An 18996-nucleotide genomic window follows, 5' to 3' on the forward strand; every position below is an offset into this window, starting at 1 on the left:
TGCTGGCAGGCAAAGCATACATGGAACGCCATAACCAAGTGGCTGGCATAGTATACAGGAACATCTGCGAAGAGTATGGACTGGAGACCCCAAGGTCAAAGTGGGAAACACCTCCCAAGGTGATAGAGAACGAGCGAGCCAAGATCCTGTGGGACTTCCAGATCCAGACTGACAGAATGGTAATGGCGAACCAACCAGACATTGTGGTGGTGGACAAAGAGCAGAGGAAAGCCGTAGTGGTGGATGTGGCAATACCAAGCGATGGCAACATCAGGAAAAAGGAACATGAGAAACTAGAGAAATACCAAGGGCTCAGAGAAGAACTGGAGAAGGCTTGGAAGGTGAAGGCCACAGTGGTGCCTGTGGTGATCGGAGCACTAGGGGCTGTGACCCCCAAACTGGAGGAGTGGCTACGACAGATCCCTGGAAAAACATCCGAAATCTCAGTCCAGAAAAATGCAGTCCTAGGAACAGCAAGGATACTGCGCAGAACCCTCAAGCTCCCTGGCCTCTGGTAGAGGACCCGAGCTTGGAAAGTGGATGAGACCACCCGCGGAGGGTGAGAATAGAGTGTGTGTGTGTGTATATGTACAGTAGACACACACACACACACACACACACACACACACACACACACACACACACACACACACACACACACACACACACACACACACACACACACACACACAGCTCTTCGATCGAGTGCTTGCTTAACTTTTGGCTAAAATTCAAAGACCATTAATAATTGACTGAGTAGATAAGCACAGAAAGACAATGGTGACAAAGTAACCAAGGTGTCGAGAGAATGAGGGAGATGGATGAGAGAGGGCTGGTGCAGCATGTCAGGCAGAAGGACAAAGGAGACAAATTGCCAGATAAATTAATAAATGCTAAGACTAAAGCTGTGTTACTCAAGTGGAAGACATTTTTTCAAGTCCACATTTCTTCACTGTTTTGGCTGTTGATTAATTGAGTCTTTCTGTCTCTCCAAGTGTTTGTGTCTATTACAGTATATCACAACTGTGTTAGAGAGTGTGTGTGTGTGTGTGTGTGTGTGTGTGTGTGAATATTTAAGTACTCATGCAATGCAAAAACCTTTAATCCTATCTTTATCTTGTTGATACACGTGTATTCATGCATAAAGTCAGTGTGTGACCACGCTTGCTTAGCGCCAGCACGGATTTCCTACTAATCTGAGGAGCAGTGTGTTTCTATGGGTGCATGCAACCATCTGTGTGTGTGTGCATATCTGCATTTTTGCATGAATCTGTGCAGTGCGTGTGGAAATGTGTGTTTTCAGTTGGCTGCAGTTGAGCTCCGTCCCCAGAGGGCAGTTATAGCATAGCAGATGTATTTTCACACCACAAAGAGACTTCTGAGCTTTCTGAAATTGTTCTCATTGCAGTTACTGCACCATTGCTTTAATTGCTGTGAGGGTTTGAGTTCATATTTGAGCAAAGGGAGCGCGAGGATAAAAGACCACAGGTAACAAAACAATTGTGTGATCGCTTACAGTAAATGCATGCACACACGTCTTCCTGTTTTATTGCATATTTAAAATTCATCTGCATTTATAGTTAATAATAATAATATAAAGTGCAGCATAAAGTTTCATAGCGAGACCTCTTTAAAGCCAAACATCCTCCGTCAGAGCCCCCTGTGTGTCTCGACCCTCTGCTTGTTGTGTTTGTGTATCGTATTAATTAAACAGATGCAGACCAAATCCGGACGCACATCACACAATCCAGGACTTTGTCATCAGGACCGTGTTTTAGAATAATGTACAGAGCTCAGACCTCTGAAACATGATGCTGCATGCGAGGGGTGAGCCAGGAGTTCAGTAAGATCAAACAAATGACAGATGGGCTTAAACTGTCTGGACGGCAGCTCCAGTAATGAATCCAAGTTATCTGAGAAGAAGGTGTGAAACTGTGAAAACATGGAAGTAGCAGCGTTTCTATGGCCAAACCCCGACCCCCGCTTTCGTTACTGTGTCATTATGTCTTCTATGTTTTTCGCCTTTCATGTCTTCGTCTGCCTCGCACTACATCAGTTTGTCTATATTACTGAATGTGAAGATCATATTGTCAGTTGTCTTTATTCTTGCAAGTAGAATCCATCTAAAATTCACGCTGTGCTATTTTGATCTTATTTCTTTTTAGTCTAAACTCTCTCCCACTCCATTTCTCTACTTTATCCACTATTTTATGGCCTAACACATCCCAGATGTTTCTGTTCATTATTCTCTCTTTTCGTCCTTTGAAACATTCATCTATCTTCCTTTAACTTGAAACACCTTGTAGCGATAGCTTATGAAACGTCACTTTCAAAGTAGCCTCTCGTTCTCCTTTCTTCTTCTCCTCTCACGCTTTTATCTACTCCAGGCCCATACGTTTAATCATGCTCATTCCCATGCGCCCATTTGTATTTTCTCTCTGCATCTCTCACTCACTGAACATTCTTCTTCTTCACGTTTCATACTAGCATCATGATCTCAGCCTTTATTTAACATCATACCTTTGTGAAATACAATGAGTTGGATACTTAAGACAGAATATATAGAGACACTCAACAGTATATGTAGTACTATTTTGCATGATTTACTGAATGTCACACTATAAGTGATTTTAAATGTAAATATGAGTTATGGCTCTTCAATAAACGAATAAATTCCAGGCAGTTATTTGTTCTATAATGGTGGCTCAGGATTATTCAGGGAGACGCTAACCTGTTTGGAGGATGCAGACGTGTTTATGCCAGACTCAGTGTGCAGGACGAGTGTGATAACAACTGTTTGCTGGTGCGTGTCGGCGTTGCCAGGCCAGAGCACGTTGGATGAGTGAAGCAATGGGCAAAGTCAAAATTTACATCTCATGTCTACGGGGATGTGGAAAGTAGCTTTAACATTGCCCTCAAAGCTCTGATTTGATTTGTTCTCAGTCCAACTGAGAAAACATGCCTTCAGTGTGTGCAAGACCTGTCTGCTTGAATTGCGGACACAACTGGAGATGTGTTGGGTCATTATGTAGTCGGGCTACTCAAATCAGACAGAGGTTTATCGGGAGAAGGAAATCTATTATTAGTATAAACATGCATGTATGAAGTCAAAACAGATAAATTATCTACTTTTAAACAGATCTCATGGGACTAAGAACACAACAAACACTGTTACCTACCAGCTAATAAACTGGGCTGGAACCCCCCCCCCCCCAAAACCACATTTACTGCTACACAAATTAAAACCATGTCCACAAAGGCATTCATCAAAGACCGCGTCAGAAAGAGAAAACTCCAGTTTGTGCCTGTCATCAACCATATTTGTGTAATTTCCAAATTACACCGTCTTATCCAAACCAAATATTGACCTAAGATTTCCCACCTCACACGTTAAGCACCACTTCCCTCACTGATTGATTAGTGGTGAGCTGCAGAATGAGAAGCTGGCGTGTCTGTCAGCATTTCAGACTGCGAGCGCGTCTCTCTGCAGTGTGTGTGACTGAGAATGTAGCGTGTGACGTTAACGCGCACACACACGTGCAGCATACAGTAAGTGATGTTCTGCACGCGTGAGCGCACATTTGTGATATAAAACTGCGTAAACATCCACATTTGACGAGCAGGAACCGAACAGCCCTCATATTCGACACCTCCGTCAAAATTGCATGGGTGAATTTTAATTGGTGTGATTAATTTTCTGTTGATTAATTACAGACAGTAAACCTCACGTTCACCGCCATGAAACAGCACAGTTAGGGAATAATTAAAACTGAGGACGTCTTGAGTGTTTACGCTCTTTCCTTTTGCTCAGGTGCATTTACATCTTTATTTCCCCTTAGTTTGAAGTAGGTGAAAAAAGCCTCGCTAGTAAAACAAAGGAGGAGAACAAAGTTTCCATGTGAGACATTGAGACGTTTTTGGAACAACACCTTGGTGAGGCATGATAATTGCACTGCAACATTATAACCCAGAAACCCTACACTACACATATGTGCTTTTACTATACAGCCCCTTAGGGTCCCAACCCACAAGACACGGTCAGATACAGTAACATAGAGTTCAGAGGAGCAGCTAAGCAATTATGTCTGAAGGACCAAAGTGATGCAGCTGGGACCGAAATCTGGATCTGGATACACAATGATCACCATTTAAATAACTAATAGACAATAGAACTGATGATACTTATGGAATAAAACGAGGGGTCATTTCAGTTTCTAAAAAGTTTCCTTCAGAGAAACATTAATGAATCAAAGTGGTACACAATTTGAAATATGGAGGAAGGACGGTCGTATTCTTTAGAACAATATTCCCAGAAAAGGAATAATAACAGCTCACGGGAGGTTTTCAAATTCCAAATAATAAATCCTACTCAAACATATGTTTTTGTTATAGCTTTTGGTAAATGGAGATCTATGAACAAACACCCTGGACCATTTCTAACCTCAGTCACCGCTCGTGTGAGGGAGACAAGTCATTTAGTTAAACTGTAGCAGATCTAATTTTTTTGGCTATAGTTTGTATTCTTACATTGTGCAAATGAGGTCAAACTAATAAATGATGAGCTTAAATCCATGTACATGGTACAAGCATGTCCTGATCCTGTCAGTCTCAGTCTGTACTGTAGGTGTTACCACACACGCATACAGCTCTACTCACATGCTGCCACTGCTCTCGGATCAGCGGCCGGTATCGAAGGAAGTATTTCAAAGGGAAGTTGTCGATGTCGGGCCAGGTGGAGGGGTTGTGCCAGGTTACTTCAAGCCGGCGAGGGTTGTCACGGATCGGGGTCGCAGTCACTCGCTCCGGGGGGTCCGGTTTCACTGTTGGGTGAATGGGAACAGGTTATTAAAGAAGGACCTGGGTGACATTACCATCTGTTAGCATTAGCATCAGCGTAGCACTGCAGAGACACCATCTACAGCATCTAGTCCCACTCCTGCCTCCTCAGGAGTCAGAATCTGTCGAACCAAGTGATGCGGTTACCCAGAATGCATAGCGATGCCCGCACCAATGGTGGCTTACTGAGCAACAGCATTTTTAATTAAGAGACATTTTATGAGTTGTACATGTCCTTTCTGGATCTCTCTAATAATGCACACAGGTCAGAGTTGCTTTGAAGACCAGAATGTAATAAAGGAAAATGAATTTTTATAAATTCATTTAAATTTATGTATCGCTGAAACAGAAGCTGAGAATGTTTAAGGAAACAGAGGCGACAGAGAAGACGAGAAAGCATCAGTCCGAGTTGAAAAAGCACATTTCTAAATCCATGTTCACTGACAAACTCACGCAGACACAACTAAATGAAGTGCTTTTCATATGGTATTGAATGACCCGGGTTTGTTAGATCCGTCGCTCCAGGGAACGCACCGCTCCGCCATCAGCGGTGTGAAACCTTTTTTCAACCAGACGCACACATGGAATAACAATAAGAACCGGCGGGCTGCGATTATAGCCTGGATGGAGCATATAGCACCAGAGGATGCAAGGACTAAACAGCAGCCACTCAGAAACAAACACACACGGGTCCGTTCTGCGAGAACCTTGACCTTCACTGAACAAATGATTTACCATTTGAAAGATGAACGATGGCAAGAGACAGATAAAAGCAGGAAGACAGCTGTCGCCCTTGAGCAAAAGATGTTAATCTCATTTTGACTTTCTTCGAGTCAATGTGTGGAGCATAAATTTAAAAAGGGAAGTATAAGCGGAGCCAAATCAACACAGAGTCAGTGGAGATCAGTGAGCAATAATTCCACTCTCTTTCCTCTCAGTTGGCATCAGATTTATTAAACAGTAAGAAAACATGTTCAAGTCCAGAGAAATCTGTATGGGTAAGAAGTCCTGCAGGCTTTGAAGTGTTCATCTGGCTTAAAACATTGACTATTAGCTGTGCTGCATAGGTAATGAACGCATCCTTCGTCTGATGACCTCTGAGGAGGCAGGAGAGGCCGACCCTTGTACAGTAACATCGCACTGAAGCCAAGAAAAAGAGGATTTAAGCTTAATTGAGCTTGAGAACTACTGAGAAAACAATGATCCAAGACTGACCAGAGCAGAGAGAAAAATGCTAACATGCACCGCTGAGAAGAAACAGATTCAGAGCTCAGATACTGGGTTAAAAACAGTAAATGAATAAATAAAGGATGAATGAAAAACTGGAGTGTGATCATACGTGTGATTCTATGGGATCCCACTGTTGAGCCACTCGGTGCTTGGCCTGAAAACGTCTGTCACGCCTCTGTTCACTCAGACGTGCGCACACATTACTACAGCATTCCTCTTTCTTCATCTCTGTGTGATATCAGCTACTGTATCACCCGAGTGCAGCACAGATGCAAGGGAGCGCATGCTGAAGCACAAAAGGAAAATCTTTTAAAGACTTTTGAATATGAAGCAAATCAGAAGAAAGCAGCACAGCTAGTGTAAAGAAACCAAAGGTCAAAGGTCGCCCTGATGGGGTTTATTATGCAGAGATCTGCAAACAACGAGCTGTATGTGCTGACTTATATCCAGGTTTGTTGAACATTTAGCTCTGAAATGTCTCCACTGCAAAATAAATGACCCCTTTTTAAACAGAACCATGTCTAACTCAGGTGATGAATCATAGCATGTAACAGTGCACTTGAACAAATTGGAGAAATGGGCAAAACTACAGTAGTATTGTGGTTAGAGAAGATGTGTAGCATTAGTGTTTGAGTGTTTGATGATGCGTGCAGGAAGAAACAAGAATAACATGGGAAAATCACTGCAAAGCCTGATTTCTATGGTGAAAACAGCCTAGGAAATGAAGTGTGAACACGTTGGCTTCAGTTTTCCATAGGCTGCAATTTTCCTTATTGTCTTTAAAATAGAAGTTTACGTCACATGCTTCATGTACCACATAATTTATTCACTGAATCGCTTTCAAATTGCATTTTCTTTTACGTCTTGCCTTTAACTCTTCCAAATCCCCTGACTGTAAAATCTTTATTTGCTGTATTGCCTCCTCCCGCCCCACACAGCTCAGGCTTATCAGCTGTTTTCCCAGAGACAGCTGTACATGCATGGTAGTAATTGGTGCATCGCCTGGTTCATTTGTTACTAAAGCCGCCAGCTCTATTGTGCTTTTTGCTGCGCATGCTGACCTTTGACCTCCCTTAACGAGAGATTGGACTGTGAAGTTGCAATCAGCCAAATATGTACACGTTTATAGCAAAGCAGCTTGTAAATGAAATGTGGGCAAATTATGTAGTGTCTTTATGCACAACAACTTATAATAAAGAGCTGCAAGATGCTGAAACTAAAACTAATGCATCAACATTAGATTGTAGTACTGTAAGGTCCGAGTTTGAATCTCAGTTAATGGAGGCTGCAGTCAGACTGACAGCAGAGGCTCAATGTCACAATTAACAAGAAATACTGTTTCTTCCAAGTCAAAATGCTTTAACTGTAGAAGCCTTAGATGAGATCAGTTAGTCGGTTATCGTTTGATCCTCCTGACACTAGAAAGCTTCAAGTTATGAGCTGATGAGTCTTGATCTTGCTTGAGGGCTCTCTTTTTAAATGTAGACACGCACAGAATTTCACCTCGTTTAATTTCAGCCCGGACTTGGTCGGATAAACAAGGACAGTGAAGAACCATCCACCTCCTTCACTCTGACTGAGGAAATGCACCAAGGAGCGTGAAATCGTTTTATTTATTTACGATCTGCCTCGTTTGTCCCTGAAACTTACACGTTGGAATGACATGAGAGAGACTTTTCACAATAGAGTCATGAAAAGCTGAGGAAAAAGTGGGAAAAGGTAAATAATATGACAAAATGTTGTACCAACATAAAGACAGAGGAACAACGAGAAGAAAAAGGGAAAGGCCACAAAACCTTTATTACTAACTGGCTGGAGATTGAGATCTTAACGGGTTCTTGATCACAATGTCTGTAATTAAAACTAAATCACCAGAAAACCTGTTTGTCACACGCGGCCCAGTGATGGCGGAACAGGACGGGAGGATAAAAGTGGTGGAAGGTGGAGGAGGAGAAAGTACAAAGTCACAAGAAGGGCGACGACAAAGAATGCAGAGGAAAAGAAAAGAGCAGTGGGTATTTTGCTATCACCAGTGGTGAAGGATATTTCCTCGGCGAGGCTTTAATCCTGCTAGCATTAGCATTTTCATGAGTCCTGTGTCCAGAGCTTGGCAGAGCATGTCACCGCCTCATTTGGTAACTTCTCGCTCTCTCTCTCTCTGTGTTTCTGTACCTCGCCCTATCAAGCCACACAATTGCCCACAGACCCCGTGTGTTTGTGCGTCTCACACACGTATCACGCTCGGAGCCGTCCAACAGCAGCTGGTGCTGCTGGCTGCACGTTTCCTTATCTACCAAAGCGCTCCTCATTCCTGCTTTAAAATGAATTTCTCCTCTTCACTGCTTTCCAGTCGCACGCGCTTATGAATTCTGAGAGTCCTTCTGTTATTATGTAGCTTTCTGCACATTGAGTGAACAAAAACTCTGCAATCCACCGGCGTGCTGTCAGACTATTCCTCACATGAGCACGGAGGTTGGGAGTGAAGGCGCTAAACTTTGCTTATGCGGCAGCTGCTGTGAGGCACATTTCAGTGAACAGAACCAAACCATTGATTTACGGCTGTCAGATTCTGGCCGAGCCTCAATTAAATACTGTTTGCTCCAGAAACGGTTCAGAGGTAGCGTGTTTATTATCTAGCGCCTTTAGTAATGACATGGCTGCAGTCAGTGGGATTCTCACTAATGGACTAAGCTGCTGGTTGAAGAAAGAAATTAAAAAAAAAGCTTTACACTCCCTTTAGCGCGGTGACATTTATTTGGCCATTGAAATTTCAATTCTCTTTGTCTTTTTGGCACCGATCATTGCTGTGTGTGCAGCAAATCTCAGAAGGGAACCAGAAGTGAATGAAATCACTCATCTGTGGTCAAACAGATGCATTACCATTGCTCAGGGGTGGGCATCGTCAAAGCCATGCCCTGACGCTCCGCATTTTGCTTTGCCAAATATTTGTCAGCCTGTGTGGGAAAAGTCGCTTAGATTCGTCCCTGAACTTAGTTAAAACAGACAAAAACTTTAATGACATGCATTAATAGCCCGCAGCATGAATAATCTGCTGTATCGTGTGCTATATTTTTTAAAATGTCACTGTGCTGTGAGCTGAGAACGGTAATAAAACACTGATCCCGCTCCCCTGGCTCTGATTCGAGCCTGGGTTCAGTCCGCGTGTGCTGCATCTTACCGATGCTGGACTCTTCGAATGATATGGTGGTGGAGGCTTTGCCCAGCGCGTTGACCGCCGTCACGTTGACCTTGTAGGGGAAGCTGGAGAAGACCTCCGGGAAGCGGACGTGGCAGCGGTTCTTGTGGACCGAGTCTTTCTGCACCTCCAACGAACGCTGGACGTGTCTGAGGAAAAGCAAACGAGGACGCGGCGGATTTAGACCTGGACAAACGACGTGGGCACAATTTACAGTTTCTAAACATATTTTGTTCTTTTTGTTCTTTCAAATCCCCTCGTTTGCTGCTGAAAATAAGATCAAAAATCGTATCTTCCCATCGTATTTAGATGGTTCCATTTCAGGGTCTGTGTTAAAGCCCACACGTTCTGCTGCTTTTCTCAAACACCTGATTTGTAATTTGTGAAATGCTGTGATTGCACATGTTCCATAGAAGAGTACCTGTATGTGGAAGATAAAAAGACCTCCCGTTGGGAGTGGGCATGTGTGCTTTTACTAAAGAATGACAAATATCACCCAGAAATATTTTCACAAATGTCATTAAGGGAAAATTCAATCATCTTTTAGAACGTAACGACGGCTGCTTCATTTAAATGCAGCAGATGCACATCAAGGTTATGTTGATTATCAAAAAAGCTCATTTATTTTCTTTTGTGGGATCAGGGAGCCGGGGTCACACGCCTCTGGATCCACTCCTTCTGCTATATTGATTCACAACATTTCCAGTTTTTAATTAACTTCATTGTGTCCAAAACGATTCCAAAACTTTTTCCTCGTTCACTTCTTCGTCCTGAGCCCTTTCCTGCCACACAAAAGCAGCCACACTTACTGCACATCCACTTCAAAGGTGGTGGGGATGTACGTGGGATGCATCTGGTGCCAGCTGCAGTAGAAGCCTTTGGGGTAGGTGTTGGAGCGACACGTCACTGCAGGCTCCCGGGGGGGAACTACACAGAGAGGAAGACAAACAAGGAACCAATGAGAAAAACACATAATGCGAGCGCCGCGTATCAAAGGCGACCTGTGCCTCATTACACATTTCATATTATTGTTGAATAACTTATTTTATTTTAATCCTGATCCAACATCTCACTGCTTCTCAGTTAAAACGCTGCATCCCTGGTTTTGTTCTATGCGATTTTAATGGGTTTTTATTTTATTTACACTTAAAATTCAATTCAGAGAGTGAATGATTCAATTATGCATATGGCGACGCAAAGCGTTTTTCTAAGGTTTACAGTGTCTCCTACTGTATATTTTCTATAAAACTCAAGCCCAGTTTGTTTTGAGAGAATAAATCTTATTACGGGCTCTGCTCCACACATCACTGCGTGTCAATCACTCTGCATGAGGCTGTGACTCCTGCCTCACATTCCAGCCAACGCCTGGACTCCTGCGCATGTCGTAACTGAGGGAACTGGTTTCAAACTTTAGAAATCCTCTTGCACTGATCTTTTCACTTCCAGCACAGGAAGCAGTGACCTCGTCACTAGATCCAGTAAAGTATCTACTGTACGTGGCACATCTAGTCTCCAGAGCTCACCCACGAGTAAGAAGCTGGGAGGAAACAGGAGGAGGCAGATACTGGGAGTTGTAGCAGAGGAGAGGAGGCCAAGGCGCTGTGCCATCCTCGGCCTCCTCCAGGATTAGAGTCTTTTCTTTACAACTAGTCATCCGTGCACACGTCCACCACCCCCTCATTCTCACCACAGCCGTGTAGCCTTTTACCCCTGTTTACTCTGGCACACAACAATAACAAGACCTGCAGTAACTTAGAGCCTTTGGATTTCATGTGGTGCTTCATTGCAATATGCAGCGAGTCTATTTAACCACACAGTGTACGAATATGAAAATACCATAATTAAAATAATACAAGGGTTATAGTTGCCTCTATAATAACCAACAACAAACAACATGGACAAAAGGATAAATAACTGGACGAAAAGGGAACTAAAAAGTAAGACGTGGACCCAAACAACATTAGCTACTGTGAAGCCAAAGAAATGTAACTAAAGCTGAGCAGAACAGAGGGAAGTGACAGTGTAGGTATGAGTGAGTTAGAGAGCGAGTCTGTGACAGGAGGGAAGGAGAGGACGCCTGAGCATGTGAAAAGCAGGGAGCACCAGCGTAATGTTATCTGCAGCACACAGGCAGTTTTAATAATGTTGTGGAGCAGTATGCGTCACTATTCTCAATTCTTAAGATGGAAATTTCCCATTTTATTGCTTGTCAGGATTAAAACTCCTGGCCCCAGTTCTACTGTGGGAGTAATAATGATTGATAGAGTGTGTGGCATTTTGTTGGCAAGAGGCCATGGCATAAGCTGCGTAATACCCTCCAAGTTTGAAACTTCAGAAGGGGAATGGATTCCACAGAGGCTCAGCCGGGCAGTCACAGAACCTCCGACGTGGTGCAGTGGGTGTTTGACCACAGCTGCTCTGGTCTGAGCTGAGGTTTGACCGACACGAACGTCGCATCCTCTGTGAAGGCGCAGGTGTAAACACAAACACCAGAGCCGGGCCCGGGTCACAAGCAGCTGTGTTTAAGTGGTCGCCATGGCAACTAATTAGCCTGTCAATAGCGTCAACGATAAGGGACCAGGGACGGCATCCAATCACAGTCAATTAATCACGCAAACTAATTGGGGCCATTCTAATCAATTGGCTCCTCATCCCAGAGCTTCAGTGAGAGCCATAAACAGCGCCGAACACAAACATGCCGGCACACATTCATTGTCAGGAAGGACAAACATCTCCTAAGCTGCCACAATCAACCTAACCAGCTTATTAAGAAGCTGGAAGAGTTCAAAGCCCAGAACTAAAGAGAAAACAGCAGAGGCGAGAGCTGAGATAGAGATGAAGGAAACCGAGCATGAATGGGATGAGCCATGTTTGGAGTGGCTTATTTGAACTCGCTGTGTTTACTCCTTTCATTCAGTTTATTCTGCCAGACACCGGTGACGTCAATCAAGCCACCGCTGTGACACCTGAAAGGACAGTTCACGCCGTGGGGCTCCTCCAAGGGGACACAGAGGTGGTTTGTTAGGGAGGAGCGCGTGATGTGAGCGACTGATGCCAAATGACCTCAGATCCACCAGGAGACGGCTGCTCATCGTGGCTTCATAACCGCGGACGACAGAGGACAAATTGAAATGGACAAATGATCCGAGTTCCTCATTCATTTACTTTACAGCTTACTTTATTAATGTAGAAGAAGGCTTTGTGTCAGGCAATGAATGAACACCAGGGAATAAACAAGGAGAGCAACAAAAGAAGAAAGAATGAGGGAAATAAGGACATGATGGGGAAAAACACAGGTGCATCTGGAGGCAAGGATGAAAGAGGAAAATAGAAGAGTTATGAGGTAGGAATAGTTCAGAACATTGTATGAGGAAACGAAAATGCAGAGCGAGAGATGCGAACAGGCCTCGTTCTTTTATCAGACTTCACTAATGTGCCTGTAAATTTCCGGCAGACAACACATCCACGCGTACAAAAAGCTGCCGCTGAGCCGCTTCAATAATAATAACATCAAAAGCTTTGTGGCCATTGAAGAAAAATAGAGGCTGAAACGAAGAAGAAGAAAGAACCAGAGATAATGCACCTGTAGAAAAAAAGACAGAACAAAGTGCAAATATTAAAGCAAATAAACAATATTTCAAATGAAAATGAGACGTGTATAGAGTTCCTGTTCACACACCCTGGCAGATTTTACCTCAGTCACCAGGACGCAGGCCGGAGCTCATGAATAAACGGATCAGAATTAGTGCGCTTTCATCATCTGGTTTGAATTTCTAAACAGTGAATGTGATTTGGTGAAACACACACCTGCACACGCAGCGAAGGGAAGCGCTCAGTTACTGTAAGTTACTTTTAAATGGTAATGAAGCTCAAGCAGAACTTCCTGTGGCTCATTAAGCAGCAGCAGCATTGAGGGATGACACCAAATAAAAAGGGGAGAAGATTGAAAGCTGAGGAAACAAGCGCATGTTAATTGTCTCTTTGGATCTTTGACCCCCCCCCTTTCATTTGAGTACTGCTCAAATGGTAAATATCAGAATAGTTTACAAATGCAAAACATATTTACAATATTACAATTCTTGTTTTTAATATAAGCTGCTCTTTACGACTTCACTGGCTCTAACTATTAGAATGATTTTATGGTTCAGAAGTGGGTGTGACGTCCTGTAGGAAGCAGTCTCCAGACTCTATGTCCACTGCCTCTCATGCCCCCCCCATCCTTTTCTCTCACTAATCCTAAAGCTGTCACAGGCATCACACACACACACACACACACACACACACACACACACACACACACACACACACACACACACACACACACACACACACACACACACACACACACACACACACACACACACACACACACAGGGACAATGACGTCCAGTGGTCTGGTTGCTAGGCTGCAGATGCTGGTGTACAGGCTATTTGGTTGTGTTGGAGCCTCGGCGTTGGTCCGTGTGTGTCTACGTGCCTTTTCTTCATTGGTGACGTTACGCCAGCCTGCGCTTTTCATTCAAAACGTTTGGTCCTATGAAGATATTCAGTGTGAAGCATCTTAGACCTTTTTGAGAACACAACAAATCCTAACCTTCAAGAGTTCAAGGGAATTTCAGTTCACTTTCAAATGTGTTCTTACTGAAACCACAGTCGATGCTAAACACACAGGTATCGGTCCGTCCGTCCGTCCTCGAGTTTAACATGACCTTTTTTATATTAGAAGAGCGACAGCGAGGAGCATGATCCTCCGCGCTGCCCTGAACGGCGTAACTCATTTAGGCAGATGGCTTTAGTCTCTGTTTGACTCGGCCAATCCTGGGCTCACGGCATCTTAGATCAGCTTAGTCATGTGTCGTGGGAGAAAGAAGAATGTAAACAGAAGCGTAGCACAAAGTCACAGGGAGACAGAGACGCGGCGGTGCCTCTTTGTCCAGACCAGCTGCCGTGGCTAACGCTAATGTAATTGTGCTGTAATATTTTTACCCAGTGCTCTGAAGCTTGCATGTGTCAGTGTGTATGTGGCTGTGTGCAATTAAAGGGAGTCTACTTTAATGCCAGTATTTAGTTTTATGTATATGTGACTGACTGTGTGCACTTGAACGTCATTTTAAAAGCACACTTATGTCTGAGTGCCAAGTTAAGATAAGTGCATTTAAGAAGCGCCTTCAACCCATTGAGATAAAGTTCAGCAAAAACAAAGTAATAAAACAAGGAAGAGCAGCTTGTGTTTAATCTGCGTGTATGTCTGTTTGTCAGTGGATGCGGCCTTTATTGCATCGTCTACTTTCATCCAACGGCCGCTCCCTCCTTTGCTTCCACTCCCTTTCCACTCCTCTTATCGCCCTCCTGCCTCACTCCCGTCACATTCACACACTCGCCCTGGCATTTCAGGCATGCATCTGGGTCAACTGGAAACAGCTGTGGTCGAGAGATGAATGAACGAGTGAATGAAAGAAGGATGAGCACCCTTCAAGAGCATCGGGACTTGATAAAACCAAAGCGCGAGAGGGAACGGGTGCAAAAGGTGAAGAGGGAAACATGAAGCGGAGGCGACGGCGGGGAGGGAGACGCTGAAAGGTCTGCATTGAACTCCACGCTCCGCGGTCACACACGGGAAGACGCCCGTTACACTGGGACACTTAGCTTCTCCCTCCGGCCTGTCTCTCGCCCGGCCCCCCCCACACTCTCTCTCTCTCTCTCTCTCTCGCTTCAGCCACCTGACATCACAGATCTCGCTCAGACCTTGGAAATAATGGCTTACGTTTCGCAACAAATAAGGAGAAATTCTCAGCGAGCTTCACACACTCTCGCCCTCAGAGCGCTGCGTGGAATTGTTGTGACTTTTCAGCCTTTCCCTTCCTCCGGTGATAAGGACTGTTGAAGCTACGCGATGACCACCTGGGTTTCACACCCGCAAACTCAATTCACACAAAGCATGGAACCTGGCAGTGTATGAATGTGAGTCTGGCCCAAGTAACACTGTAAATCCATCCGCCCTCTGTTTTTGTAGTTTTCTCTCACTGTTTTAGGTTCTAAATCATTTCTGTAATTCATTTATGAGATAAATCTAGTATGTGCTGTAAATATGTGACTCTGCTTCCCTTCTCTCAGGCGGCTCTCGCACCCTCTGAAGGCAGGACATTCCTTTCATGCTACTTAATTCTTACTGCGTTGCCTTATTATTTCACTTCATTGGAGTGATGATTCTGAGGAAAGTTGGTGAAACAGCAGTGCCACTCGTGACTAATGTGCACATTTAGAAGTCATTTTCTTACTGGAACTGGAAACATTGGAGCTCCATGGCGTCACATGCCTGAGCCTTTATCCACACGTCATTTCAATTCCCTTTAATAGCTGCATCATCGTCACGGCGACGGACCGGTCTGACCTAAGGATGAACAAAAGCAGCCAAACAACGTTCTCTGAAAAGGTTCCTGGTGATTAGAGTTAAGTTCTACATGATTTTCACAGAGAAGATTCATCTCTTCACTTCAGAGGCAGCTCCTCCTGTAGAACAGGGGCTCCGTGAGGATTAATTGCCTTTGTCAGGAGCACGGGAGCAGGTCAAACACTTGGGTTAACCGGGGATTGAGTCTAGCGCGGTGTCACGCTGCAGGTAATACAAGGTGACAGGTAAAAACTAGCTATCGATAGTTATCATCTTTTACCTTCTTAGCAGGAGATGGAGGCGAAGGCCAATTATTTTCCTCTGCTCTTCTCTTGCACCACGTTTGACCAGGCTGTCAATTGCTTTTTGTGTCAGGTGTGGGTCAAATTCTTAACGCTTCACACTTTGCCCTTTGTTGTGCTCAACAGAAGGTGCACCCGGTACCTTTGGACTATTTCTGACTCCAACACCACCTTGACAACAACCTCATCTTTTTATTGAAACACAGAGAAGGGTGAAGTACGAGTGCATCACTGCGGCGCTAGACAGGACACTTGTAGGTGAGGAGAAGGTACAAGCATGGAAGCCTCAGAGGTCGACATAATGCCAGCATACTAATGAAAGCACAGACTGCCATTCTATCCCTGAAAATCCCATCAGCGCCGCGTTTTACTGTGCAAAATAGGAATTTGAGCGGGTGTAAGCCTTTGAGTTTGGATGCTTCTAGTCTCACTTAGAGGCAAAGCTCTATGTCACAATGGCAATAATAGCCTGAGGCTCTGTCAGCGCGGCGGGAATTGCCTCTTGGTTGCGGCGTCCGTGAAGGCGCAATGAGTGACAGGCAGGGATTGACCAATCAGAGGTGTCAGTCTGCCAGATGCACAAACAGCCAACCGCCATCACTCACCGAGATGGAGAAACGGGACATGCAGATACCGCCCGAACCCCCAAGTCTGATTCCAAACAGCTGACTCCCTTAAACTCCGCTGTCAGACTCAGAACCAGGCCGGTCCGACAGCGAGACGCGCAGGAAGACCGACAGAGAGAAAGAGTCTGTTCTGTGAAGCTGGAGGCCATCATTGGGAATTCAGCCAGCTGCTTTGTGGAGGAGCACCCTGTGCTGTCTTATTTCATACACCATGTTCTCTTTATGGAGTTATGAAAGGTGTCACATAACTGTGGAGGCACAGTCTGGAACCTTTCTATACACAAAAAGGGATAGAGAAAGGGCAAAGAGGCAGCGGCAGACACACACTGTGACCGCCTGAAAGCAAGAGGAGCACAGGCAGCGCACGGCCGACTGGAGCAAACAATGAAAAGACGGGGAGACAGCGCTTCATGCCGCTCCGAACAACTCTGAGCCTATTATGACTGGGATTCTGGCTAATGCGCTAATGCTATTCTAATGGAATGTTTGCATAGAGACTTTAAGCTGCATGGTTTCAATCAGGTCCTCCTCGCAACAGCTGCGCGCAGGCCCGTCCGAGCCAAGCAGGATGTTCTGAGCTCTGTCAGATCAGTGGTATCTGTTAGACAGTGCTGATGTCAGTGCTGCTCCATGGTGTCGGTGTCAGTTAAGGGGCTTTGCTCATAGGGGCGACACAGGAACACCTGAAATAGTTGGAATATGGAGCTAATATCAGGTGTCCGTGTTTTAAGCCAGGCTGTAATTCACACTGATCTTTTCTGATTTATGGAGCACATATTTGATGTGACCTCTCCTCTCTGCAGTGGTTCAATTCACTCCAGCTGACAGCGCAGTGACCCGGTCGCCGGGCCTCACACACGTGATGTATTAGTTGTCAACAAAGAGCAGGAAACGACAGCGTGAGGAATAAAGGATGCAGCCGTCGAAGCGGCCGCGAGGCTCCCGTCGCAGAGGTTCCAAAGCAGATCGCATAAATCATGAACTCAGCTCCCTCGTCCTTCGCAGCCTGTGTCCCCCTACTGTACTGTAGGGTTCCAGGGATCTGACAGAGAGGAGCTAAAGTGAGGCGATAAAACAAGGAGCAGTCAGTTGCATGGTTCAGTGAAGGAGCAGTGATCTCCATCGCAGCAGAAGCAGTTTGGTTTGGATTCAACAGCAGAGGAACAAACGCTCCAGCCAAAGTCTGAAGCATGAACGTTGGACTCAAGTCATGCATAGTTTTCCTAAATGTTTTTCCTTCCTGGCTTCAGCCAAATACACATCCGTAAGTTGATTCTGTGATACTGCACGACAAGTATAAGTATAAATACTGCGCATATGAATAGTCCCTTTACTTTTAAAGACACAGAAGGCTGGAGGCAGGAACGAGCACAGTGTCAGAGTTCTTCTTCACTGTATTTGCAGCTTCTTTTCGTATTTTTCCTCCTTCATGTCAGTCTTCATTCCCCTCTGGCCTCTCGATCCCACCCACCTTTTTGCAATGAGTTCAAATCATGGCTATCAACTAACCTCAACCCTGACGATCTATCATTAGCTGATTACAAACAGCTTTATTGGTTCTCGGCATCCGAGCTACATTACAGGGCTTAGCGATGGCGATCTGTCATTATATGTTATCAGCCAAGCTGTTTTTAATGGTGCTGGATCGCTGAATCATGTTGGATCGCAGGAGTGTGTGTTTTGAACACAGTCCAATAATATAATTCATCATTTGCTTATCAAATGTTATCAGTTTTTTCTTTGTATAGAGAAAAAAAGGGTCAGAGATTAAAACCAAAGAAGAGAGCGAACAAAAAGAAAGTTAGTGGGAAAGAGAGAGCAAAAGGACAAACGGCGCTCATTGTTCCTTCTCCCATTAGTCGTCAGTAATGCTAATCATTAGGATAATGTGACAGGACGGACACACACACACACACACTGACCCCCCTCCATGAATTCCAGCGCCCGTGTCAATGGGAAGGAGCCGCCACATTACACGGCTGTTTGTTCTCTTTCTCTGCTTGTCTCCAACAATGCTGTGTGTGAGTGAGTGTGAAGCGCTTTCACTTTCACGCAGCACAGCCTTTTTCCTGCTTTTAAGGTAATTTCTGGAGTCATAGTTGAGCGTTGCAGCTGATTTGGGGGGACATTTGCCAGGTTTACTACAACATGTACACGTTGTCATGCAGAAGCAGCAGCAGAAGATCCACATGCAGAACTTGATTAAAAGCAGATGAAGAAGCTTCATGTCTGCTCTGCTTTAATACCGATGGAAGAACGTTATTATAAAAATGTCATAATCAAGTCTGATTCAGGGTTTTCATTATAAAAGGTTTATAACTTTAAAATGATATTTTAATTAGAATTATCCTGGGCCATAAAACAGCCTCCTGTCAGCAGGTCCTGCTCCGGCCTAGAAGGGGCGCTCTTGGTGCA

At 44.6% G+C, this 18996-nt stretch overlaps 1 protein-coding gene and 1 long non-coding RNA gene across 8 annotated transcripts in view; one reads left to right on the top strand and one right to left on the bottom strand.

Annotated features, from left to right (window-relative positions):
- Positions 1 to 18996, bottom strand: part of cntfr (ciliary neurotrophic factor receptor) — a 153964-nt gene that overhangs the window by 16075 nt on the left and 118893 nt on the right. For all 7 annotated transcript variants that reach the window (XM_055513173.1, XM_029168111.3, XM_029168114.3 and 4 more), the window contains 3 exons: positions 10072 to 10189; positions 9245 to 9411; positions 4657 to 4820 (listed from right to left, as the gene is read on the bottom strand). In XM_055513173.1, the coding sequence (XP_055369148.1) occupies positions 4657 to 4820; positions 9245 to 9411; positions 10072 to 10189 (449 nt within the window). The remainder of the gene's footprint in view (positions 1 to 4656; positions 4821 to 9244; positions 9412 to 10071; positions 10190 to 18996) is intronic.
- LOC129604906 (uncharacterized) overlaps positions 1 to 18996 on the top strand; it is a 36637-nt gene that overhangs the window by 10154 nt on the left and 7487 nt on the right. The window lies entirely within an intron of this gene.

The sequence above is a fragment of the Betta splendens genome, chromosome 12, assembly GCF_900634795.4.
Source record: "Betta splendens chromosome 12, fBetSpl5.4, whole genome shotgun sequence".
NCBI classification, from domain to species: domain Eukaryota; kingdom Metazoa; phylum Chordata; class Actinopteri; order Anabantiformes; family Osphronemidae; genus Betta; species Betta splendens.